The sequence below is a fragment of the Sceloporus occidentalis genome, unplaced genomic scaffold, assembly GCF_023333645.1.
Source record: "Sceloporus occidentalis isolate IW3139 unplaced genomic scaffold, rSceOcc1.0.p SCAF_1, whole genome shotgun sequence".
Classification (NCBI taxonomy): Eukaryota; Metazoa; Chordata; class Lepidosauria; order Squamata; family Phrynosomatidae; genus Sceloporus; species Sceloporus occidentalis.
The window spans coordinates 64,103,295-64,131,071 of NW_028316981.1; the positions used below are offsets into that span (position 1 = coordinate 64,103,295).

The 27,777-nt window shown below is 37.5% G+C and overlaps 1 protein-coding gene across 5 annotated transcripts in view; it reads left to right on the forward strand.

Moving 5' to 3' along the window:
- Nucleotides 1-27,777, forward strand: part of IQSEC1 (IQ motif and Sec7 domain ArfGEF 1) — a 479,651-nt gene that overhangs the window by 167,159 nt on the left and 284,715 nt on the right. For 2 of the 5 annotated variants that reach the window (XM_089523135.1, XM_089523141.1), the window contains exon 1: nucleotides 6,803-6,997. The exons of the other annotated variants lie outside the window; for them this stretch is intronic. In XM_089523135.1, the coding sequence (XP_089379261.1) occupies nucleotides 6,975-6,997 (23 nt within the window). In that variant the 5' untranslated portion in view covers nucleotides 6,803-6,974. Of the gene's footprint in view, nucleotides 1-6,802; nucleotides 6,998-27,777 lie in introns of those variants that run through there. 5 annotated transcript variants of the gene reach the window in all.

Genomic DNA, 27,777 nt, shown 5'->3' on the forward strand with positions numbered 1-27,777 from the left:
TGTGTTACCAAGACCTGGCTCGTAAAAGAGCGCATTTTAGAAATGCACAGCATTTCTCATTTAGACAAGGAAACAATGTCCTTGGGAAACAAGGAAATAATAATTGAAAATATTTTAATGTTTTAAAAAGGATTGAAGAACATGTTTCTCAGACATATAGATATCCAGATGAAAGGAATTCTTGACTGAAGAGAATCTACACAGTTCAGAACGCCTACTCCAAAATTGCACATAGATTTGTCCAGGAAACAGCATTTTATGTTCAACAAAATATTTGTGTGCAGAAATATTATTTTCCACACAGAAAGAACTTTTTCCTGCAGAGAAAATGTTTTCTGTGCAAAACCACTATGTGTCACTTTTTCACAGAATGAGTCCTGAATTGTAACAGATCTCACGAACTGTGCAGTTTTGAAGACTTTCTCTCAACAGAAAGAAATTTGCTAAAATTACTTGTTGCTTCCTTCAAGAATAAAACTGGTGAGGAATTGTATTTCCATCTGAAATCAGTAGAGGTGTTGAAGCATGATAAAAATATGAAAAAATATAGCTACAAAGAGCACTTGCAAGCCAAAATCTCATGCAGAGATTATTGATTACCTTTACATAAATTGAGTTCAAGATGTCTGAGAGTTATATTTGGATGAATTAAGACGCTCAACAGACAGCCCCTGAAGGGGTGGTGAGATGCCGCCACTTTCCTAACCAGATCAGGGCTGTGGCAACCTCACGCCACAGCCTTGATCCGGTCTTTCGAGGTTGCAAAAAGGAGCTGCAACAAGTGGCTCCTTTTTGCGCTCTCTAAAGGGTGCCATAGCCGTGGTGGCACGGCTATATGGTGCTCCTTTGGTGCTGTGTTGTATGGACACAGCACCAGAGGAGTGTTATGACACTGTGTGCTGTGTGGAGCAGCACGCAGCGTCTTGGTGCCCTGGGGGCAGAGTCAGGGCATGCATCATCTGGATGCAAGCCCTGACTCTGTCCCTAGGCCAGGCTTTCAGGCCAGTCTGTACAGGGCCTAAGTCAAGAGTAGGGAGGAGTATCCTATAACTGCTATTTCTAGATACACAGTTTATCCTGACTGCCCAGAAGGATGCTGTTACACTGGGTATCCCTGGGAACAGCACTGGAGATTCGCAAGGGACTCCAAGCAGCTGCTCAAAGTCTGCTCTATATGATCTAGCAATGATGACATCATGACATTTGATGCAAGATCTCAGATCTTTCAGGAAATCTTGCAGGACTGGAAATCCCTTGAGATTTGGGGCAAGACTTTGCAGGTTTATATGAGCCTGCAGACATGGAGGCTGGCCATTTTTGGGCTGGCTTTCATTTAAGCAGGTCACATGGCAGTGGTTGCCTTTTATTAGGCCTTTTCCATGCGGCTTGCCCTTCGGGACAGATGTTCAACTTCTCTTGCTTAACAAGACGAAGGGACATTTCAGTTTCAGTGGTGTTTGAAAGACTAAAGGGAATTTTAAATCATGGAGCTTTTAATAGTCAATTGAGAGGTGGTAACAGTATTGCTTTGATTTTATTAGAAATGGAGAGAGAATGAACACTAATGTTTTCAGAAGGTCCTGTGCCAGTTTATAGAGAAAAATAGGAAGATGTCTTAATATTAAATAAGATATTTGTTTGTCTAGTTCTGCATAGTCAGCTCTGACAATGTTTATAGTGCAGACGCAGGCAACGTCTGTGGACTGTGACCACTGTCCACCCAGCAATACTTTGGAGAACACATTTTCCCTCTATCATTAAAATTGCCACTGCTACCATACTTGGCACGAAGATTTGGCAGTACAGCTTGAGTCTCCCTTATCTAGAATTCCAAAATCCAAAATACTCCAGAACAAAAATTGTCCACATGGCTGGCTGAGATAGCTACACCTTTTCTTTCTGATGATTCAAGGTATACAAACTTTGTTTCATGCACTAATTATTTTAAATATTGTGTCTAAAATTACAGTGATCTCTTACTTTACACGGGGGATCCATTCCAGAACACATACCCCCACGTAAGACGAAAAGCTCGTATGCTCGAGTCCCATTCAATATAACGCACGCTATTCCTCCTTTTTGTTGTGCGGCTTCAGCATAAGCACTCTGTACATTCAGGCTATGTATATAGGTGTATACAAGGCACAAATAAATTTTATGTTTAGACTTGGGTCCCATCTTTGAAATATCTCATTATGCACATGCAAATATTTCAAAATAAAAAAAAATCCAAAATCCAAAACATTTCTGGTCTCAAGCATTTAGGATAAAGGAGACTTAACCTGTAACAGCAACATCTTTAGAGCACAAGAAATGGCACAAAGTTCTTCTTTATCCCAGAACCATCCCATATATACGGTCCATAGCCTCTCACACTTTCAGAGATGGAAACAACACAGAACAAAATAACTTGTTTACAACTACTTCATTCAAAATTAAGACGTTTGTTTGGTGAACAAGAGCAGAGACCAACATAAAAAGATTGGTGGCATGGTTTGGGCAATGACAGTGCAATTTGGGCAGTGATGAGTGGGCACAAACACAGTCTTAGGATCCTCATATGGAACAAGTGTTGCTCATCCTTGCAATATAACGGCCTCATTACCACTACAAAATTAAATTTTTTTTAGTCGAATCAATGAAGCAATTTAGTGCTGAATAGATGTTCACACAAGCCATGATCGAATTTACCCATTTCAATTTAATCCACTTTGCTTTCACATTCAGCAATGTATTGATTCAACATGGAGTTGCCTCACAGGGGTGACCGCCCCAAAGGAACTGAATCAAATAGTGTGTTCACACTTGTGCTGAATCAGTTCATTTCAAAAGAAGCGGGGAATGCCACAGATCCAGAAGAAACAGTTTAAATGGTTTTAGCACTGCACCCTCCTCAGCAAACTACACCAGAAATTTGTCGAAAGTGTGAACAAGGGCCATTTAAACCAGTTCAGATCAGTTTGAAAACCAGTTTATTATGTAGTGGGAATGAGGCCATGGTTTCAGGGGGAGGCTTTCAACTTCACTTAGTTCTAATTTTCTGGAACCATACTAGCCCACATCCTTACACAAAATGAAGTCTTTTGAACCTAGGTGTTTCTGAGGAGATGCACAAAATCATAGGAGAATAGTGTTCTCTAAAAACACAGCCATGTGATGTATCATAAGATGCCAAGCATCCTTGAATCTGAGAAACCATTTGGTCACCAAAGTTAAACTGTTGCTAAAGGGGAGGAGAGAAAATAAGGAAGCCAAAACGTGTATGGACTGCTACGTTTTAATTAATTTTTAAATTAGATTAGTTCCCCCCCCCCTTAATATATCCCTTCTCCTGGGGCCCAGAGGTATATTTCAGGAGGTAATTCCTCATGGAATTATCATTAGGATTTTTTAAAGCTACATATAATTTTGGGCTCATTCTAGTTGTTTGACCCAACTAAAATAGACTCTTTGAATCAGTGGAACTTATGAAGTGAATACCTGGGAGGGGTCCCATTGATTTAGTGGTTCTATACCCTAGTTGTGACTAACAATTGGATTTAACCTACTGTCTACTTATTAATTACTCTGTCACTTTATGTAAAAATGTTAATTGTTCCTCTTTTTTACCATTTTAGTGGCTGATGGATAAAGTAGTATCAGTGAAGGGGAGGTGAAACAAACTTTAATAAAATAAATTTATGAAATTTCACTTTTCAAAGGAAAAGCTTCAGTTGTGATATGAATAATTTTCAACTATTTAATTGGTGATAGCATTCTCCAACGAGCTAAACAGTGTATGAGGAAAGTGGTCAATTATTTGTAGTATGTGTAGTAAAACATTCTGTGGACCGGAAGGAATGGAGTAATTCATCAAGTTGACAAGTTGTGATTTTGAGACTTCTTGCTTGGTGTTTTTCAAGCAAACCCCTTTATTGTTTTAAGAATGCTAACAATTACACAAATGGTTTCAGTAGGATGTGAAGTTAGAACAATGTCTTGAAGAAACTGCTTTTTGCCAACAACGGTTTCCCACAGAAGCATATCTTTCCTGCAAATAAACCTGCAGCTCTGGTAAAGGCCATGGCCCTGCTGCTTTGCCTGTGTTGCTCATCTGCCTTTAACAGTCATTATAAGGCTGTTGTTCAAGGAAGTGTCTGATAGATAGGCTGCAGCTGTTGGACTGCTCAGCATCTGTCTGCACATGTCCTCCTCCCATGGGCTTCCCCATCCTCTTTTGCCTCAACCCACTTACTCTAAATTGTATCAACTGTTTGTTATTTCACCGGAGCTAGTCTGAACCGTGGTGTATGAATTCAACTTAGTAAAGTCGTGCCCCTGCTTTGCTATTTTTGTCCATTAGAATTTGTGCATCAGCACTTAGATGGAGATTGCCATTTTTCTTTCCCTCACACTGCCTCTCACACAATGCTACATCATGACAGCTTTGTTCAACAGAAGCAATATGGAGGTCATAGTGGCCCACAGGGCAATTCATTAAAGGAAAAGCAAAAAATCAGGGGGGGGGGAGGAGGAGACTACCACTTATCTCAGCAAGGAAGATTGAAAATAATCAGAATTCTGAATGTGGAACAAATAATTTAGATGTATTGTGCAAGGTATATCTATTTTCCCCACATGCATAGGGGTAGCCTATTGTCTCAATGTTGGTAGGGAAAGACTAGCTAGCACATGTGTGTGATACTTGCCAAAACTGTGAAAAGGCCAATTCATTTGGAATGAACTCAGAAAATTTATTCATACTCTTTATTTTCAAGGATTGTCCTCTTTCAGCTTTAAAGAGGTAAAGATAGCTAGCACTTGACTTGTATTTTCACAACCTATGTCCCTGGTTTCCCATGGGATCCTTTAAACAGTGACACCTTCTGCCCCCTGCCATTTATAAAAGCATGGCCCTAAATGAAGTGTACATCTAATTACATTTATACTGAGTGTGCATGTGATCTGTACTTAGTGCATTCTTCTGTTTTGGCATGCCTCACATCTGAAGGCTCTAAGAGACTGCATGCTTCATAGTTCTTCTATTCTGAAAATCCAATGACCAAGAGGGCCATGAAAAATAAAGTGAGGGGCATAATAGATGTGAGAGAGCACCTATATTTCCCAGTATCTGTGATTACTAAGAAGTCACTGAAAGGACTGTATCATAATAAGGGACCCATTTATCCTTGTGGTGGCAGAAGATTAGGAATACGTGAAAGAGGGGAAAGATTGTTGTGCAGAAGACAGTGTACACTTCAAATAGACAGGAAGGTAGGACTGTGAAATGTGTGGGAAACTGAAAATTCTTGCCCCACAAGATATTATGTTCTCTAAGCTTTTCATCTTAGGAACATCTTCACTAGCCATCTTCAGTGTAATTATTCTTTGCAAAATATTTTCAACCAAGAAAATATTTTAATTGTTCTAGGGTGTTTTGCTGTTCATTGTCTCACATAACAATCAGTTAATAATAAAAATGCTTTCTTGTGACAGTTATGAATTTTTAATGCTTTTTTAATGTCTGTGGGCTTGTAGACCATCTTAAGTGAAATTTAGGTTACAAAGCCAGTGAAGAAAAATGTTTTCCTTTGAACAAGTTGAGCTTCTGTGCGGTATTAAATATATCAATGGCTGTAACACCTTATATATTTATGCTAGTTAAGTAATTTATTAGGCTTGCCACAATAGTCAACATTTGTCTGATAATCTTCTACTTGGCTGAAATCTTTCCATCCTGTAGGATAGCCTTGAACTCATAACTTATCCACAAATATGAGCTGTCCTTGTAATATATTTAACTTGCTAATGGGAACAGATGGTCATCACAGTGACTCATCAGCCAAGGGAGACAGATTGGCCATCTTAATTATATTGAAAGAACGCTGAATCGCTCAAAAATTGAAGTGACAGTCAAAGTTTTCTTGCTCATAATTTGTTAAGAGTAAATTGATTCTTCAGCCTTCTTGCTTTAGAGGAGATGCATCTTTAGAGGTGTTTCTTCAAAGAAACTTGCAAAGCCTGTCCGCTTTCTGTTTTAGTAGAGGGTTTAAGAAAAAGGTGCAGTGATAGGAGTGCTACTCCCAATTGTACATAGGCAGTATGGCAAAGTAAATGTTAAATGAAATTTAGTACAGGTAGTAATCTTCTGATATATAACATGTCATATATTTGCAATATGGCCTTAATGCATATAATTTATAGTATACCCCTTTTCCACAATGAAGTATATGTTTAGTTTCCTTAAAGGCTTTCATTAAAAGCTGTGGATAAACTGTCAGGATAAAAGAGGAACACTTGTACAGTGGGGAAGAGGGAGAGGGGAATAATGTCAGCAGTTCTATAAAAGTCTCATTTTGAGTACAATGACTAAAATATATTTTTCTTTTATTTGTTTTATGCATTTGTATGTCAAAGCAGTTTGTATCACTGTACATATTCACTATATATTGACTTTGCAGTCAAGGAGGTATAGAATTTGCCTCCACAGAGGCTGCTGTTACCATGGAAATAAAAGGACCAATGGCCTTTTCCTAGTTTGGACTGTACTATGCTGTTCATAAAAAGATGGTGAATCCTAAAACTGTATCTATGGATATTTTTAAAATACAAAACTAAATAATATTCAGTAATGCAATTGGAAATTTATTTTAACACTGGGATGCAATTATAAATAGATAACTTCTCAAGAGTCAGAAAGTATCCATGCAGATACATGTGAATTTTGTGCTAGTGGCTTACACATTTGCTAATCCTCCTCCCTTTGAAAAACCTTTTGCCTTGCAAAATATAACCCCTTGGAGTCTTTGCATTCATCTGATGCAGCATTTGATGCTGGTTACATCACAGGTTCCCTTATCTGTCTGTGGTGTGTCTCTGTGACTGAGAGTGAATGAGCATGTGGAAGCTGTGAATGTAAATTTGATTCTTAGAAGGGAGAGGTGCTCTACCTTAGATTTCGGTACAGAGGAAGATAATTCTTTGAAAAATCAAGAATGGCTTGCAGAAGGTGTCATTTGTAAGTATATTTTTTCTTTGTTATAGGCTGGAAATGCACATTGCTGAAGACAGAAATAGATTCCATATTGCTGAAGGTAGAAATAAGAATAGTGACTAATTCACTGTGCAGCAGCTTTCTCTTCATGAACCATTTTATGGGTGGTACCTCTCAGCATCACAGTAATGTCTGTATTTTGGAAATGTACAGTTGGAAGCCTTCAGAACTGCACAAGAAGAAATAATTCAGTATTCTAATAAAGAGGAAGAGACTTGTTAGAAATTTGACCAAACCCTCCTGTTTTTTCAACAAACAGGGACTGAAAGAGATTCTAAGTCTTTGTTCAGTAACTATTATATATACATATTTTTGCTAAAAGCTTGTTTGGGAAATGATTTTGGTTCTTTCAGACATTATTTCCATGATGCTGATTGTGGCACAGCAATCTGTGATTTTCATACTGTTTGTCATGGTGTTTACGTGCCTGATAGGCTATTGCTATTTTATTAGCACTGCAGGAATTTAGCTGTCAGAGTAAGGTGTGTGCTTTTAGTTCAGGGTTTCGTTTGTTTGTTTTATGTTTTGGTCTGTAATAAGATAGTAACATTTACACAGTAACAACATATTCCCATTTATATCAGACAGTTGTTTTAATCAGACAATTTTCTTTTGAAGGACCCCAAAAGACTTGATTCTGGAGTTGCAGTCTGGTTACATCAGTATGTCCCATCAGTTTAAGTAAAATGAAAGCAGGAAAATGTATGAATGCATGGAATTATGTTTCACTGTAATTTGTTAACTCCACCATTTTGTTTGACACGTACAATTCAAAAGATTTGACTCTCTAGATCTGTTATTCCTTGTTCGTATACAAAATCTTGCCTTACATCATCAGAATCTATAGAGGTATGAGAATGTGGCTAGTATTCAAATACACTATTGTAAGTCTTCATATTTTGCCCTTCTGGTTCCCAATGAGTGATCCTTATTCTAGAAATATACCTCCTGAAATCAGCCACTTATGAGAGAAGTGCTGTGTAGCATGGACCTTTTTATAATTCACCTGCATTGAAGGCTGATTTAAATAACTCACCTGAAATTAAATCTAAAGCAACATTAATTCCTTTTAAGACGTAATTGATTTCAGAGTTGTTCACAGTCATTACACAGATGGAAAGAAGGGTTCAGACATTGTATTCAGTGGGATTGAATTGGAATCACTCCAAGCATCTTGGCTTACATGGCTTATGGATCACTCTGTTAGTCTGCAGCCCATTTCAATTAACTTTAATGGAATTGTTGTCAAGAAAATTGTCATTTGTAGCATTGAACTTCTTACTCTGGAGTAGTATCATAATGAGATTACTGCACCCCGAGACTGTATCCATAGGTTGAAAGTAGGAGGAAGCTCTTCATGATAAAATTGTGATGAACGTACCAGTTTTATTTTGCTGAGATTCAGGTAAGAACGTAGTTACTGTGCTCTCTTGTGTGTGGCACACTATGCAACATACAGTAATTTGTCAATGAAAAGATCTACCTGTGAACTGGATTCTACTGCATTGAAACTGGATTCCACTTGAATTAGTCTGTGGGAGTACCAATTTTTGTTGAAGTCAGCAAGTATCACATAGACTTTGGCTATGGTTAGCTTCACTACATGGATTGTGTGAACTGGTACCTAACACAGAATTATTATAATCATATATTATGCTGATTGTTTTCACAAGGAAGATGTTATCAAGAATGTTATAATTTATATAGAAATGTTTTTAGTAAATGAGATATGGCTTCTGATCATTGTTTTAATCACATGGAACACTACATTTCTGTCTTATTATAGAAAGATTTACATGTAGAAGTTACTTCTTTGGTGAGCAATGCAAGTTCATCATTTTAAAACCCGAACAGTACTGCATCCTTTCAGTTCGTGACAGTGTCACAATGTCAATTCTTCTGTGTGCATTTAAAAATAACTCAGTGCTGCATAAGGTTTTCTTCTAAACATAGATTAAATTAAAGATTCACAGTCTTATCTATTGATGCTTGGAATAATGTCTAAGTATTTTTATGGTGTGTGGATTTCTGAGAACCACTCGTTCACTCATTTACCGTGATACTACAAATTTCTGCATTGCTAACTATTTCATGAAGATTATTGTATGGGAATTATTGTTTTTAGTTCTAGACTGGAACTGTCCATGAAACCTATGATTTAGCAAAATATATGTTTCTAACATACAACATGGAATATGTATTATACATACAGGGCAACAGACTTTACTTCCACCTAAATATTTTCCTTTTGTTTCCTCAGTGTAACTATTTTTCCTTTTGAAAGTCAACACAATCTCCATATATAATTGTTACAAAAACACAAGCTGATCTTTTCCTGTGCTTTTTAAAATAGTGATGCATTGACTAATACCTATTGCAAAGAATTGTGATAGAATATTTAATTATATGGGATATATGCATGCCACATTTTTAAAATTTCCTTCACAGTAGTTCTGTTAATTTTTAAAATCTACTTTTATGAAGCTCAGTGCCCTTAAGGCTCCTTTTACTACAGCTGAGCTTCTTGATTTTGAAAATTGTTTGGAAGCATATGATTTCTTATGGAACTGAAATGCTCCAAAGAATAGGTGACAATCTATTAATAATTTAATTAAATTGGCCTTAAAACTGTTAATTAGATTGGGTTTCCCCCCCCCCCCACCACTTGCATATTATGCTAATGTCTCTTCTGCGTACTGATGAAAAATCACGCTGATACTTTGAGGTAATGGAAAAGAAAAGGATGCTTTGTGTTGTCAGTAGTGCATTGTTATAGTACTCTTCAGGTGTTGTATATATTCAGAAATTGCATTAGGGAAACATAATAGGTAAGGTGATATCTGCTATTGGATCAACCTATGATTGCTTTATTTTGGGGTTTAAACATAGCATCTGTTTTCATCTCAGATGTGGCTGTTTATGGAAGGTTTTCAAAGAGTTGTGACCTATTTAAAACTGGTAGATAAAAATAACCTCTTCAAATATGACTCATAAATAAATGTGACTAATAAAGATGTTGCTCAAATAGCGTGCTATAGAAAAGCTAGTGTTCAGTTTGTGTCAGCTGGTGATAAGCACAACAAAAAAATCCTCATAACTGATTTTTTTACTGATGATATATTTCTCATTTGTTGTTGTTGTGTGCTTTCAAGTTGTTTCCAACTTATGGTGACCCTAAGGTGAACCTATCATGAAGTTTTCTTGACAAGATTTGTTCAGAGAAGGTTTGCCTTCCTCTGAGGCTGAGAGAGTGTAACCTGCCCAAGGTCATCCAGTGGTTTTCCATGTCCAAGCAGGAAATCAAACCCTGGTCTTCAGAGTCATAGTCCAACACTCAAACTGTTATGTCATGCTGGCTCTTTATTTCTCATATGTACAGTATAATGTTAAACATATTTCTTAACCCTTGCCCAAGAAAGAGCTTTAGAGTTATTCACATTAAAAAAGCCACGTACACCTTTTAAGGTTTGTGATGTACTGTAATTGTAAGTTTCATTAGAAAGCTTTGAAAGATGTGTTCTACAGAAAGAGCTCTAAATATCGGAAAGTAACTTCTCATGTTTTGTCAAAAGGCATTTAGATTGGTTCCCCTCCCTACTTTTTAACTATGCTTATGGGCAGGTCTGTGATTAAACTCACTTAAGAACATGCTCTTGGGGGAAGCAGAGTGATTTGGCTAATTAACCACATTTCAGTCTCTTTGTGATGTGAATGCTGCTTTATCTTTAGCACTTCATGCTATCACAGTGTATCATAAAATATGCCAGTGTTACGGAATATGAATTAAGTCAAGCTGCTGTACCACAGAATTTTTATCTCTGATAGAATCATAGTTGTATAGAATCAGCGGGTGATTTCTGATTTAGTAGTCAGGCCAAGAAACAGATAATGTTTATGTGAGTAAAATAGGATCTAAATCTTATAATTTCTACTCATATGGCTTATTGGAAAATGAGAACTTGGGGCACCATTCAGTCTTTAATATTTTGGCTCTTGCCAGTACTGCTGCACCATGGTTGCCACACTAGCCCAGTTCCTGCAGAAGCATGCTAAGCTAAGTTGTGTAACCCTTTCCCCACAACTATTATGGTAAAACCACTGCACTCAAGAGGGTTGCACTAATCTACTAGCTGGTTTGATCTACACAGGGGCCATGTACACACATTCTTGACACTGCCAAATCAACACATGGCATTTGGAGTGGAGCTGTCCTACCCTTCTCTCCACAAATGGTGGAAATTATTTTGCAGATAAGATTGAGTATTGGGAAGACCCAGACAATCACTGAACATCTGTACAGCTCATCGTGCCTTGTAAACACCAAATTCCCTGTTATTACTGAGATGTCGTTTCCCAGTACATGGGCTTACCCACCCACTTCCATACACTTGCCTTACAGGCATCCACTAGAGGAAGGCAGATCCTTCATGTTCACAGACAATATCCTTCCAAGTACCAGATGGTGGTGACAATAGAAAACCTTAATTTAACTTCTCTATTCAACAGCTTCCAGAAACATCTAGATAGTGGGATATTAATAAAACTGTGGTCTAGATGGATTTTGATCTGATCTTGGAAGGCTATCTTTATGTTTTATGTTGTCAGTGTAGTCCATGTATTAGCAAATGGTATGAAAAAACCATAGGCTGCTTGATACTGGGATGGGAGTGAGGTGGAGCCGTTTGTCCATAAGTTGCCATTTCAAGCTGGCCCTATTATCTGAAGGGCTATGTGTGTGCAGTTAATTTGGGACTTGGAGTGTGGCAGTTCAATCTGTTTGCTCTGTCTTTGCCTCCTGAAGTTTGACATGAGTCTCATCTCTATAATCACATTGTGCATTCCGGATCATGTTTATTCGGTCTAAATTATCAGTGTCTAGCAATGGAATTGTAACCTTGATTACTGTGGTAATTAATGTGATTGTAATGTGTTTCTAGCAGTTTTCTATGGATTTATTGTATGTTGAGATGTCCTGCTCTGAACCAATAAATTTAATAAAGGTAACATATGAAATACTGATGGACAAATAGTAAATTTATTTAGTTGTCCTTGGTGATTTATTTTAACCATTGTTAATATACACTAGAAAGAATGAAAACCTTCTGTAACCTAACTGTGGTCACGAATTCATATTTGTTGTTATGTGCCTTCAAGTAGTTTCCAACTTACGATAAACCTAAGGCAAGCCTATCACAAGGTTTTCTTCAAATATATCTATTTAATTTGTTTCAGAGAGCTTCATATATTTTCACTCCTAAATGTTAATGTATTTTCATGAAGATTTGTATGATTCCGACTGTATTGGCCATGTTCTATCTATTAAGACATCAGACTTCAAGATCAGGTAATAGCTCATCTCTCATCTTCTCTCAATCATATTAGACTAACTTGGTTTAAGAATGGCTCAGTCTTATATCTCACTAATCTTTTTTGTATTTTAGGATAACCTGGGTCCCCTCCTAATCAGAGTTTTAATTAGAGTTAAGTTCTGCACTCAATTCAGTCTTAATCATAGTTAGGTCAAATGAAGGAGTATATGATCCAACAGAGCACTTTCAAATCCTTAAGTATTGTTAAGGAATAAATACTTCAGGCAGCTGCACAGATTCTGTCAAAACTGTGGTATTGTAGTATGAAGTCTCCTATAGAGGGAAGAACTCTCTATAGGACATGCTTCTGCAGTAAGCCCTTAGTAGCCACTGTGGTTTGGTTCCAGGACCCCCCATGGATACCAAAATCCATGGATGCTGAAGTCCCATTATATACAGTGGCATAGTAAAATGGTATCCCTTATATAAAATGGTAAAATCAAGGTTTTCTTTTTGGAATTTATATATTAAAAATATTTTCAAGCTGCAGTTGATTGAATCAGTGGATACAGAATCTGTGGATGTGGAGGGCTGGCTGTATCTGAATAGAAAGAGAAGCAAGTGATTTTTTACAACTGAAATTCTAGTAAATAACCTGTGCACTTACAATGCAGTCTTTATATCATTTATTCATCTCATGTACCAACTGACTTCAGAAAAATACATTTGTGTAACTAAAAGCAGAATTGCAGTTTTTAATTTTTGTTTACTATAGTAAGTGCATCATAAATGATATGAATCCATATTGAATTCTACTACAAAAATTATCATGTACTTCCCATATATAATTTCAGGACATCATCATTTAGCAATCTGATAATTGCTATGCTTTATTTTTCTGTTTAATTTTTTAGTACTTAACCTGTTTGCTAAATGCAGTATTCTCAAGCAAAAAGCAGTTCCCCAAAAGGACTTGTCATTGTCTTTGAAAATAATATTCCTACAAGTTTAACAGTTTACCTGACTAGCCTGTCAATGGCTGAGTGTTAGGGACTTCGGTAAAGACGAGGGAACCTGATTAACTACTTCAACTGGCTCATTTATGGAATACCAATTAATCCTATTCAACATTCTATAGAAGGGGTAAATATATATGCTCCCTCTATTGTCCCTTCATTCATGTAAAAAATTAAGAAGTTTGACGAAGTGAGCCTCTTGTATCCATTGATGCTCTTCAGTGTAGCCAGAATCCTGGAAAATTAGGCTCCAAAATCTCAAGGAGAGTCATTACAGATACTAGACATTCTCAATTTCAGATTCACTGCTTTTTACACCCACAAAGCTAGGGTGAAGGACCATATAATGTGTTTTCATTATATGGTATGCAGTGTGCACATCTTCCAACATCACTAACCCTGAATCAGAACAGAACCTTCTATAAATATTGTAGCAGTGGTTTTCAAACTCTAGTCCTCCAGAGGTTTGGCACTACAAATACCTGAGCAATGGCTATACTGTCTGGGACTTCTGGAAGTTGAAATCTAAAACAGGTGGAGGACTAGAGAACCACTGGTTTACACAGTGCAGCATTTAGAAATGGGATGCACATGAACAAACATATGTAAAAGAATTTTGCCTCTCCAGAAATTAGGCAAAGCTCCGGGAAGGGAAGAAAATATCTTGTGTGGATTACTGGAAAGAAGGGGCAGAATGCACAAGTTCTTAAGTGTTTCTTTTTTGACAACAGAGGTACACATTATTGTTTAATTTCTAAAGAAACAGGTGTGTGTGTGGCAAGAGTAGCTGCTATGGTTTCTCAATAATGATTTAAAAAAAGGACCCCACACGTGCTTGCACAGGTTTGGAGATTTGTCCACCTGTCCTGAACGGGGTCACGCTTCCCCTGAAGGACTCTGTTCGCAGTCTGGAGGTGCTCTTGGACTCGTCGCTCCACCTTACATCTCAGGTGGATGCGACGGTCAGGAGTACCTGTTATTAGCTTCGGCTGATACGCCAACTGTGACCCTACCTGGGCCGGGGGGACCTTGAAACGGTGGTACACGCTCTGGTAACCTCTCGGTTGGATTTCTGTAATGCGCTCTACATGGGGCAACCCTTGTACCAAACCCGGAAGCTTCAGTTAGTGCAGAACATGGCAGCCAGACTGGTCACTGGATGTTCCAGGTCCAGCCATATAACACCTGTTCTGCGAGATCTACACTGGCTGCCTATTCGCTTGCGGGCACAATATAAGATGTTGGTTATAACCTATAAAGCCCTAAATGGCTTGGGCCCAGGGTACTTGGAGGACTGCCTCTCCCCATATAGTCCGCCCCGCACACTCAGGTCAACCAGGAAGCAATTTCTGAGGGTTCCACCCTCGAAACGCTCTACAACTGCACAGAGGGCATTTTCTATCTCAGCCCCGCAGTTATGGAATTCGCTTCCCGAAGAGCTCCGCTCGACCCCCTCCCTCGACCAATTCAGGAAGAGACTCAAAACCTTTCTCTTCGAACAAGCTTTCCCCCAGTTGTAATCACTTTTTCTCCCCCCCCCTCCTTTTGCACCTGCACTTTGGCTAGTTTTTGTAAGGTTTTTAATCTGTGTTTTTAATTCCTTGTTTTAATCTCTGATTTTGTTTTATATTGTATTGTTGATATTTATTGTTTGTTGCTCTACGATGTTGTAACCCGCCTTGATCTCATGGAAAGGCAGGCTAGAAATAAACGATTTATTATTATTATTATTATTATTATTATTATTATTATTATTATTACCTCAATAGGTTATAGCAGTTATATGGTCTCATGACCAATCTTACTCATGTCTTGCTATGGTTCAGTGGTCTCTAAATGGTACAAATGTTATATAGTGCATTTTATGTATATTTTTCTACTTTACATCTGTGGCTTGCCTCACTGCTTTTGTTGTCAGTATCAATCTGCTTACATGCACCTCTAATTCCCACTGCTCAATCTCTGCCCCATCCACTCATGCAAGGAGTGTTAAAGGGTGTGACACTTATGAGGCAAGCCATGCAAATGCAGGATAGCATGATCTGCTATGAGGATAAATGAAAAATAGAAACTGATGCTGGACAACAAGGTTGCAATTATATGCACACCTTTTGATGAATATTCCTGAGTTTAAAATGAACAGTTTTACAAGTATAATGAAATATTTTTCCATGAAGTTTTGCAGATTCCTGTCAACTGTAATGGTCCTTAATTATCAGTATTGCATAGAAATATTTGCATTTTATCTTGTGCTTATGTCTTGTATAGTTCAAGATGAATAGTCACATTTACTCGTTCAAGAAGTTTCAGCTGTAAAAATGCTTTCATTCAAAATCCAAACTATGTTTAATTACATTTAACATCAAGATGGTGTCTCACAGTTAGGAAGTATTGTTTGATTTACTTAATAGGATGACAAATATGTATATCATTAATTTGGCATGCAATATGATGGGAATCACAGCAGTAAAAGAGGGATAAAATGTACTCTTTTAAGTGGGAATGATCTTTAGCTTCTTAAAGCTACAGTGCTAAATGCCTTTATATGCAATGTATTAATTCAGTAATGAAAAATGTGTGGTTGTCCAGAATGGTCTTTGACTGCAACTTCCATAAGTCCTTGCCCCAGCCACTGGTGCTGAAAGGTGAAAAGATAGAAGTCCAGCAAATCTTGAGGATCACTCATTCCCCCTCTCCATTCTGTTTCTATTCCTCTCCCGATGAATGCTGGTGTGTGGGGATGTGTGGGAAAGAATGGAGGTTGAGGGCAGAATATGAGTCAGGCAGATTGGCTAGTTGTTGAAGGCAGGCATCTGTGATTTGAATGGAAAAGGGATATGCTGGTTGGGAAAGAAACCAGGAACAGATATTTTTATGGACAGGGAAGGATCATAGGTATCATGTGCTTGAATACAAACACATGCTTGAAGATTATCTGGTCCAGCAGATAGATGGAGGAGGGAAATACAGGAGTATATCAGCATACATACCTTTTGATAGGCAGTTTATTTAAATTCCCATTCTTTGGGCTTAGGGGTTTGGCCAAAATAAAACATATGAATTCAATACATGATTGAGCAGTGGGTAGCTTTCCCAGGATGCCACTCTGAAGTCCAAACTATGTCTTACACTGGAAGTCATTGTTTGGATAAAGCCTATAGCAGACTGAAAAGGGGTTAGACCACTGAGCAAAACAGGCAGTTTAAGCTTCCCAGCCACTCATTAACTGAAACATTTACAAATATAACGTTTCATGGGTTTTTTATTGGCGTCTTTCCATTTTGAGTAAACAAGTAGATCTTTGAATGAAATACAAGAAAAAAGATTGCCTGCAGGAGTGGATAGTTTAGCATACAGTATGAAAGTACACGATATCTAAAACTGTAGATAAAGATGACTAGAATAAGGGGAAAGGAGCTCATTGTGCAACATGATGATATGTGGAATTAAAGGTGAAGGAAAGGTTATTTTAAAATTGAGGTTGCTTTTCTGAAATACAGTTTTGCTTGTAATATAACAAGTGATAATAATTATATGATAACTCTAAGTAATTGTACAATAAACACAAAATTCTTTTTTGGATAGCTCCTTTCCACATGGTAAATTAATAATTTCTGAAGCCCCAGATCCCAAAACAACATATTCTAATTTTTCAGCAAAGACTGGTTTGTTTCTACTGGCCAAGATGCATTTAACTGTTCCCAGTGGGAAGGAGTTGAAATTAAAGGATGTTTCATGGAAATTCAAATTGAAATGAAAAATAAACATTTTGAAGCATATTTCAAAGCCTTCAAATAATATTATGAATGAAAAACTGAAAGTCTTTTCAAAACAATCCATCAAATTTCAAAATGTGGCTTTTATTTTGATATTAGTGCCAAGATTATGTTGCTAACTGCTACAAGCTTACTTTGACTTATGGCATCTCCATGAATGAGAGACCTCCAAGTCCCCCAATCATCAACAGTTCTGCTCAAGTCTTGCAGACTCAGGACTGTGGCTTCCTTGGTTGAGTCTATCATCTGGACTTCAATCTTACTCCTTTCCTGCTGCCTTCCACCTTAGAAAAATTATTGCTTTTTCTAATGAGTCTTGTGAGTGTTCACATGATATGGCCAGAGGATGATATAAATCTCACGAGACACTTACCACTCTTGCCTGTTTATTATAAAATTTTGTCTGAATGTTTGGGATTAATAATATTAATGATTTTATATAGTTGGCAATTTCTCTTTGACATCAGAAATACTGTTAGGAGTACAATGCTCATCTTTCCTCAGATTTCATCTTCTTGCACCACAGTCCACCCCATTCAACAGGGTTCTCTAAACCTCCTTGAAGGTCAAGAGAAGAGGGTGAAAAAGGTGGCATGCTTCTACCTGTCTCTTTCCACAGACATATATAGTTCCAACCCTCTAGCCTGCCAATCATGATATATATAGTATTATCATACTATATTGTGTGCATTTTACCTACATTAAAATAGCCAGGAGATATCTGTTTTCATTTTAAATTTCATGTATTCGGTGATTTAGGGAGTCACATGATGATAAAGTATTTTTCAGAATAGACATTTGTCTTCAATTTGATGGAGGGAGAATATTATCACCTTGTTGCGGTGTTGCTGATGTGCTTTTTGGTGGCAAGAGTAAGAGAAATTGGGCCTTCATTTTAAAATGATTAGATTGACTCCCTCCTATTTTTGGAAACAGACAGCGTGATGTATTTCTGTTTAACTCCTCTTTTTGATATTTTAAGAGGATGACTTCTTTTTAATCATCTGAAAGTACAATGTTCTTTTGAAACTCCTGGAAAATTGTGATGAGAAAAAAGTAGAGAGCAAAATAGGGTACTTTTATATTTAATACTTTAATCTTGTCACAAACAGTCTCAAGTATATATTTTTTTCAGAATGGGTCACAGCTAATGAATACAACTTTTATCAGAACATTGGTTTGGCTTTGAATCATTGCTGTCAAGTAATCCAGATTGCTGTATACAGGAAATTTGATTTTATGCTTTCATCACATAATATTAATTTGACCTAACCAACCTGAAAATTTGTACTTATTTGTTTATTTATTTATACAATTTGTGTGCTGCTCTGTAGTGGCAAAGACTCTTATGTGAGTTCTCTTATAATTAAAAATTAAGATAACAACCCAAAGTCAGTGCCTGTCCTCAGACTTATAGTCTGATTTATAGTATGAAAAAACACAAAATTAAAAACAGTTTTAGAAGGACAGGTAGATAACTTAGGCAAAAGTCCTTAATGTTATGAGATTTCTTAGTCAAGTCCAATGGCTCCTGGATGTTGGTGTGGCAGAGGAAAAAAACTGATAAATTTTGCCTGACTGTTGCCAAAGATTAAATATACTTCTCTGTGTTTTACATTTGTAAATGCTTTTCTTTTGCTATGATTCATTATTAGAATTTTCCTATTCTGTTGCTGTTATCCATTAGCAGTATTCTGCTGTATTCTGTTGTTGTTTTTTTCAATTAGTTGTGGATGGCTACTGAAAAATTGTGTGTAAAATAATTTGTCATAGTTTAAAGGCTTATTAAACATACATTCATACTTGAATTGGTGGAGTTTATAATGGGGAAAATATGTTGCATAATTACACAAGTAGTTTACTCAGAGAAACTGTCACAGGCATTTTAAAATGGTATACTTTTTTTAAAAAGTATTTTGGTGAAGTTTGAAAGAACAGCTAGACTGGTGCAGAGTAATACACTGATCTTGTTTCACGTTGGTGCAGAAACCCTTGCCTATAGCAATAGCATGTACATTTTTATCCCTCGTATCAGTGAACTAGCACTCTCTAAGCAGTTTACAACATGTAAGCCAATTGTTCCCGACAAGCTGGGTACTAATTTTACCGACCTACGAAAGGATGGAAGGCTGAGTGGACCTTGGAGCCCAGCCTGGGATTGAACTCACAACCTTGTGGTTGCAATACTGGCATTTAACCACTGCACCACCAGGGCTCCTTATTACTGTTACTTTGGCTACTATGGTTCCACCTAAGCACAGCAAAGATATCTATTTAAAATATTGTACACATTGAAGGCTTCACTCCCCACCACTACCACCACCACCATCACAACAACAGCATTTAAACTCTTCATTAAAATCACTTACCATACTCATGTCTGATGTATACATAAATTGTATGCCCCTTTATTTCCAGGAATTTGGAGTTTTCTGAGGATTTAATTCATTTCTGTTCTTTAAAAGGACAAAGTTTTTGAAACATTTCAGATCTAACCATTAGTAACAAACTTTCCATTAGAAAGCCCCTTACTAGACACTCAGTGTGTTGACTTTGTTTTTCCTTGTGTCGTAGGTCTATAAATACTCTGCACCAGTTTTGCTGTCCAGCTCCATTGTACCATACCCAGCTAACTGTCCCTGCCACACACTCAGAGTACAGGTAAGAGTAGTTATGCTCCACCCACTTGTTCCTGTCAGAGAGAGATCTGACCATTTTAAAATCTTTTTTGCTAGCTCTATATGATAAAAAACCCCATACCACTAGAATAAAAACACACTTAAATATTTTTATTTCAAAAAAAGGAATACATAAATAAAATTAGTCTTTTATCATGTTGGCCTCTGTAGCCTTTGCAAAGAAATTAGGCTAATGTAACTATTTTCCCCAGTGTTTACATTAGAAGTGTTGTGCCCATACAGACATCAGTGGAGATGCTTCCTAACAACAACAAAGGAGAAGCCTGAAAATGGCTTGATCTACTATTGTCATACCATAGTATATGTTATGACACACACACACACACACACACACACACACATTTTCCCAGCCTTGGAAAGAGGAAAAGAGAAAGCACAATCAGATGCTGCAGGTTTTCCTCCCCCCTCAGTGGAACATCTACTCTTAACAAGAAATGACAATGGAAGGTCCCTCCTACCAAGTAAAACGATCTGGTGTCCCACAGGAGCATATTTTTTTAGAGCCAAAGTAGTATATACAAGTGAAGTTGCTTCCCCTGAGAGATTACTGAGACTATTAGAAGATTATCATACTAGGGCTTACCATCTATCAATCGTCCCTGGATTGTTGGGGAAGGGCGCATGAATGAACGTCTGGTGCGCTTCCTCACCATCATGGAATCGTCAGCTCCCTCTAGCGCCATGGAATCTTTCAGGGAGAGTGAATTTCCTCTTAATGGAAACTTTAGACTTTATCACACAAGCCCGGGGGACATGATTGGGGTGTGACAGAAGGGGGCAGGATGGGAACAGAATGGGGTCTATCACTCATTTTATTGCATGCCAGAGCGCCGCTGCCAGAAATTCCCCTTCTGTTCCTGATCCCTCCAAGAGGAGACAATTTTGAGGAACTGATCAGAAGTGTTCCTGAAAATTGCCCTCTCTGGGACGGATGTAGAACAGAATGGGCACTTCCAGTGGTGATGGCAGCAGTGTTCTGGCATGCCATAAAATGAGTGATAGTCCTGTTCCATTTCCATCCTGCCACCTTTCGTTCTGCACTGGGACCATTCCCAAAGGACCATGCGATAAGCTCCATTGCATTAAGAGGAAATTAACTAGAGAGAGCTGACAATTCCATGACGCTGAGGAAGTGCACCAATGATCCAGGGATGATTGACAGAGAGTAAGCCCTAGTGTGACAAACAGTCGCAACAATGTCAAGTGAGAACTGATAATACCCATAGTAACTGCCCATGCCTAACTCAAAGTAAATTTCTTTGGATTAAGGTAAGGGAGTTTGTGGGATAAGATTGAGCACAGCTCTGCTCTGCCCTTGTACCAGCATCTTCTCCTGAAATGTCTGAGTCAGACTTGAGGTCTTTTTCCCTGAGACAAAGAATTTGTTCCAGGGAAATATAAAGCATTATACCACTATTCAGTAAGGTACAGTCTTTAAAAAGCTGGAGCACGAACAGTTCTCCATTACAAAGCAAGGTTTAGTGTCTGGACTGCATGTAGTTTCACTTTGCAGTGGGGAACTGGTTGGGCTTCAGCCATTAAGGTTTTATTTGCCAAGAAGTACAACTTCTTGGCAAAACTACAAAAAATGATATGGAGTCCCCTCAAAAATAGCTATCTCCTACAGACAGTTGTGGAAGAGATTTTAGAACTAGAACATATTTGGATTTCTATTCACCATCTTCCAGACTACTCTTGTACTAAATAAATAAACATCCATTGCATGAGTTAAACTGGCTTCCACTGGCAGAGTAGTGTCTTTAGATGCAAGCCAATTTTTTTGTAATGGTACAGGAGGCCAAAGCAGCATGCAAATGAGAGCTGGATTGGTTTCACTCTCTTATGAGACTCATATAAGTTTTGCAGGTGAAAGCCTGAAATAGAGCACAATTTTCAGCATGGAGCAGTTTGTTGCAAATTAAACCAAGGAAGTGAAATGGGCTACTTAACCTTCTTCCATGATGATGATGATAACTAAGAATAAAACCACCAGTTGTGGTGGTGGGTCTTTTCCCCCCTACATTTAATTTTGGTAACTTGCCATGGCTTCCTCCATGTTTTATCTCCCAGAATGGTGCTACTGTCATAGTAATGGCAATTCAGGCAGTATTCTGGAGTGAGAAAATGCTGGAAGCAGAGTTCTTGCTAATAATGCTAGAAAAGGAAAAATATGAGGTGCTTTGGACTTTGCCTAAAATAACCTGAATGCCCACCCCACCTATCATTTGGGTATTCTGACTCATTCTTAAAGTAGCTAACTGTGCACTGGGACCGCTTACTGCTGTTTATTTTAAATCAGTGCGAGAGACAAGAGAACAGGCAGCTTCTCACTTATAAGGATATGCTATGAGACCTTCCCTCTTTCTACAAAAGCTACACATCCTACAGTTTTTCCCATTCCTGATGCAAAATAGATGCACAAAATTTAGAGCCCAACATTCTTGAAGTAACAAACTGATGTAGTGTCAGGCATGTCCTTCAAATTCTTAACCACACCTGCACCTTTTGGACAACTTTGGAGGACCCTCACAGGGGAATCTCCTCCATCAAACATACACATTAAACCCTTTTAGAGTGCATTACTGCCCCTTCCTGCAAAAAACAAAATTAAAAGCCTGGAAGGTCTACTTCCTACTTCAAAATTACATGATTTTAAATACTTTTGGCCAATGCAGGGCATATGGAGATGCCTTTCTTTCAACAGTATTTGCACATGCTGGACCAGCATTTCCTATGTTTCAAGGACAGAAGGCAGGGGCATTTCCCAGGGGCTGCAAAATTGGCTTGAGGCCACATGTAGCCCACACGCTGCAGTTTGTGTTGCCCAATGCTGATACATCATAAATATTTTCCCCTCTTTCTCACACTGTTGTGTCACTTAATATTTTACAACTCACAACCTTATTTAAAACTAATTATTAATTTCACACAAAACAGCTGTTTGAGTCTTAGTATTCTACATGTACTCTGGTATTCCTTCAGACTGAATGTAGGATAAAATACTTGTTGAATATAGGATAAAATGCCTATTGAGAAACCTGAAAATTCCATATAAACTTGATATCTAATTTCTTTTGTTTCTCTAGTAGTAAAGTGTTAATTTGCCAGCTCATGAATAGCACTTGTGTGAAATCTTGGTAGGTTTTGTACTTTTCTTGTATTAATGAAGAGAGGAAAATAAGCAATGACTCCTAAATCTGTAAATGCTTACATGTTGTTTATTGATTTCATAAGATATGTGTTTCCTACATTTCACATACCGCATGTTTATTTTCTGCATTTTCAGTGTTTTCTTCTGTTTCTCATTGTTTTTGGCTTTTTCCATTATAATAAAATAAACCATTTGGAGACAGTGAATGTGTTACTCATTTATATGTGCTCCCAACAAAGTTTATCTAGCTTTCCCAAGCCAGTAATACTATTCTAAAGTGCACATTGTTCTTTGTTGTAGAGCATGAAAAACTAGCAAGTTGAAGGTTATCTATATAAATTCATCTAGTACATGTTTAATACATATTATAGGTTTTATTTTATTCTTGCATGCTTAGATTGCAAAAAGAAACGGTTGTCAGGCGCTTTATGCCTAGTGATCATCCTTTCTGTACAGCACCAGCTGCAGGACTGCTACAGCCAAAGGATGTTTCTGAAATAGTTGAGGATGAAAGCCATGTTTGGCTGAAACAATTCAAAAACAAAACAAAAGCCTAACAGACTCTTTGCCATGTTATATCAAAGGGCTTTATTACAGACAACGTGCAGTCTCTTTGGGGTTGCAACATTATGATTTTATGGACTATTAAAAGCAAATTTCATAATGAAAGTAACAATATATAAATTACTTTTGTAAATTTCACTGCATACAAGAAGACTATGATTTATCTCTGAATTTATTTTGTCAGTGTTTAACTAGCAGTTATTATAATCCCTAACAACACATTGCACTGTTTTTAGTGACTGAAAAAATAGTATTTTTAGATAATTTTATTATATTTATTATATTATATTATCATTTATATCCTGCCCTGTTTCCAGAGACCTCAGGATTGAGGCACAGGCAATAAAATAATGTTAGAGATTTTAGTAGTATATTCACTGTTTGTGACTATAGCATGATACAAATTCAGAAATTCAAACATGTAATGAAATACATAACAAAATATGCAAACTATACAAATATTTACACAACACTTTTAAAAAAAGATACTCATCCAAGAGACAAACTTCAAGCCACCCAAATGGGTTAAACAGATATTAATCATAAATTTGGATGAAATATTTAATTTAATTTGTTTTATTTATATACCGCTATTCCAAAGATCATAGCGGTGAACAGCAAGTAAGCTAATTAGCAAGTAAGCTAATTTGCCCCCAACAGTCTGGGTACTCATTTTAGCGACCTCGGAAGGATGCAAGCCTGAGTCGAGCTTGGGAATCGTGTCAGCGCAGATCACAGATAGGCTTTCACAAAATCCTCAGACTTTTGCTGCAAGGGCAAAGCAGGATTCATTTTAGGAGACTGTGGCTGCAGCCACACTGCAGAAATAATAGTTTCTTGTGCTGCAGCAAACTACACTTCCCAGAATTCCATAGCATTGTGCCATGGCAGTTAGAGTGGTGCCAAACCACATTATTTCTGGAGTGTGGATGGAGCCTATGATCAACATCCCACAGTAAAAATAACAAGTTTTTCTGTACTGGATTGTCTGCCAAAATTGATCCATACTGAAGGGAAAAAATATCTGGGGCTAGTCTATAATAAACAGGAAAAGGAGAGTAACAGAGGTTTTCAATATGTTCAGTGAGTCCCTGGTTATGCAGGTTATGCCAATCAAAAGTGCTGATGGCATGATCTGAAACTTTAATTTGGTAAATGTTTTATCTGCACAAGGCTAATTGACTATCAATAATTAGATTCCATATGATTCTCTATAAACAAGACATATAACCTAGAACAGGGGTAGGCAACCTTTTTGAGCCGGGGGCCAGGTTGCTGTCCCTCAGACAACTGGGGAGCCGAAGCCAATAAATAAATAAATAAATAAATATTTTAAAAATTAAATAAATAAATAAACCGGGACAAATGTAGGACAACATTTTCAAATGCTGGACAGTTTTTTTTAAAAAGTGGAGGAGACGCAAAAAAAATCTGCTGATTTTTTTAAAAAATGTTAATATAAATGCATGTTTCTGAGGCGTCTATAGACAATTGCCCCCCTTGCCCCTGCGCACGAGAGGCCAAACGCCCCGGCGGCAATCGGCCCACGGGCCGCAGGTTGCCTACCCCTGACCTAGAACAACCATCAGAATGAACTATATTGAATCATAGAGTTGGAAGAGACCAAAAGGGCCATCCAGTCCAACCCCCCGTCATGCAAGAAATCTAAATCAAAGCATCACCGACAGATGGCCATCCAGCCTCTGCTTAAAGACCTCCAAGGAAGGAGACTCCACTACACTCCGAGGAAGTGTGTTCCACTGTCGATCAGCCCTTGCTGTCAGGAAGTTCCTCCTAATGTTGAGGTGGAATCTCTTTTCCTGTAAGTTGCATCCATTGTTCTGGGTCCTGTTCTCTGGAGCAGCAGAAAACAAGCTTGCTCCCTCCTCAATATGACATCCCTTCAAATATTTAAATAGGGCTATCATATCACCTCTTAACCTTCTTTTCTCCAGGCTAAACATCCCCAGCTCCCTAAGCTGTTCTTCATAGAACATGGTTTCCATAACCTTCACCATTTTAGTCACCCTCCTTTGCACACACTCTAGTTTCTCAATGTCCTTTTTGAATTGTGGTGCCCAGAAGTGGACACAATATTCCAGGTGGGGCCTGACCAGAGCAGAATAGAGTGGCACTATTACTTCCCTTGATCTAGGCACTATACTTCTATTGATGCAGCCTAAAATCGCATAGGTCTTTTTAGCTGCTGCATCGCACTGTTGACTCATGTTCAACTTGTGGTCTACTTGGACTCCTAGATCCCTTTCACATGTAGTCTCCTTAAGCCAGGTGTACCCCACTGGTCACTTCTCTGCTGGATGAAAAGGAGCCATTGGTGAGCACCCTTTGGATTCAGTCAGTCAACCAATTACAAATCCATGTAACCGTTACTTTGTCTAGCCCACATTTCACTAGCTTGTTTGCAAGAATGTCATGGGGAACCTTGTCAAAGGCCTTACTGAAGGCATTCCCTTCATCTACCAAGCTGGTAATTTTATCAAAGAAAAACATAAGATCTGTCTGGCATGACTTCTTTCTCTGAAACCCATGTTGACTTTTTGTGATTATGGAATTGCCATCTAGATGTTCACAGACTCTCTGTTTAATGATCTGCTCTAAAATCTTTCCTGGTACTGATGTCAGACTAACTGGACGATAATTGTTGGGATCCTCTTTTTCCCCCTTTTTGACGATGGGGACAACATTTGCCCTCCTTCAGTCTGCTGGGACTTCTCCTGTTCTCCAGGAGTTCTCAAAGATTATTGCCAATGGCAATTGCCAATTGTTATAAAAGCATTTTCTGTAAATGAACATATGATCCCTCATATTTATTCTTGTATTTTGATAAGCTGTAATTGTAATTACACAATTATGGTCATTGAGCTTTCAAACTTTGATGTGCAGCCAGTGCTTTAACTTGGTGCCAAAGTGCAAGATATCCAAGAGCGGGTATTGTGTAGCCTTGAAGATTCTGTGATATAGTCTTTTAAGTATAAAATCTTTGTACATGCGAACAAAGGTTATGTATAAATGTACCACTATATTGATCATCCCCCTATTCTATATCATAATAATATAATATATAGCCTATCTCTGAATCCTCCTCTGCCAGTGGTCCTGCCAGTGGTTTACATTCTAAAAACTGTCATCTTGTCAAATTGTGGCTTACCCAGTAGTTTCTAGTTAATTTTAATATTCAATCAACATTGTGTGTTCATATTTGAAAAGAGGTTTTATTTTATTAGCTTGTGCCTTGACCTATATCATAGCATCCCAGTACTGTACAACCCACAGTAAAACCATTGTTAACAGTTTAAAACAATTTAAAATATGTTTAAATTATTTTTAATTAAAAGACGAAAAACACATTTTAAAACTGGACATGTTAAAACAAAAATGTTTAATATCAGCTAAAGACAATTGGAAGTCATACACATATGGATGAAATTTGGATGCAATCTGTATGAGAATAAGAATTTATTTATGTGCCACCTTTTCCCCTCAAAATTGGCTAACCCATGAACCTGAAGAAGATAGAATATAGATTTTTAAAAAACATGCACAAAAGATTATAATTAAAATGTTACTAATAAGGATTGTCATTTGATTTTGCTATTAGCTAGTTGATCCACTATTATTTACTACTACAACTTTTTCCCCTAACAGATTATTCATAATTTTAATCATTAATAATATGGCTCTAAATTCTAACACTGACTTCCTTTTTCGTTTATTGTGATCTGCAAAAATTGAGCAAATGCAATGGAGCCCTGGTGGCGCAGTGGTTAAATGCCTGTACTGCAGCCATTCACTCAAAACCACAAGGTTGCGAGTTCAAGACCAGCAAAAGGGCCCAAGCTCGACTCAGGCTTGTATCCTTCCGAGGTCGCTAAAATGAGTACCTAGACTGTTGGGGGCAAATTAGCTTACTTGCCAATTAGCTTACTTGCTGTTCACCGCTATGATCTTTGGAATAGCGGTATATAAATAAAACAAATTATTATTATTATTATTATTATTATTAGTATGTTTAATTTTGATTTTACATTTTGAGGTTATTATTTTTTTAAAAAAATAGCCAAAGGGATTAAATATTATAAGCATGAAATGAAAGAGAGCTAGATTAGCAAATTAAATAGCACTTTTGCTGCCTTATATCTAGAAAATTATTTGATTTTTGCTTTTACCTAATCAGTAGATATATTACTTATTACAATGATTTTTTTTTC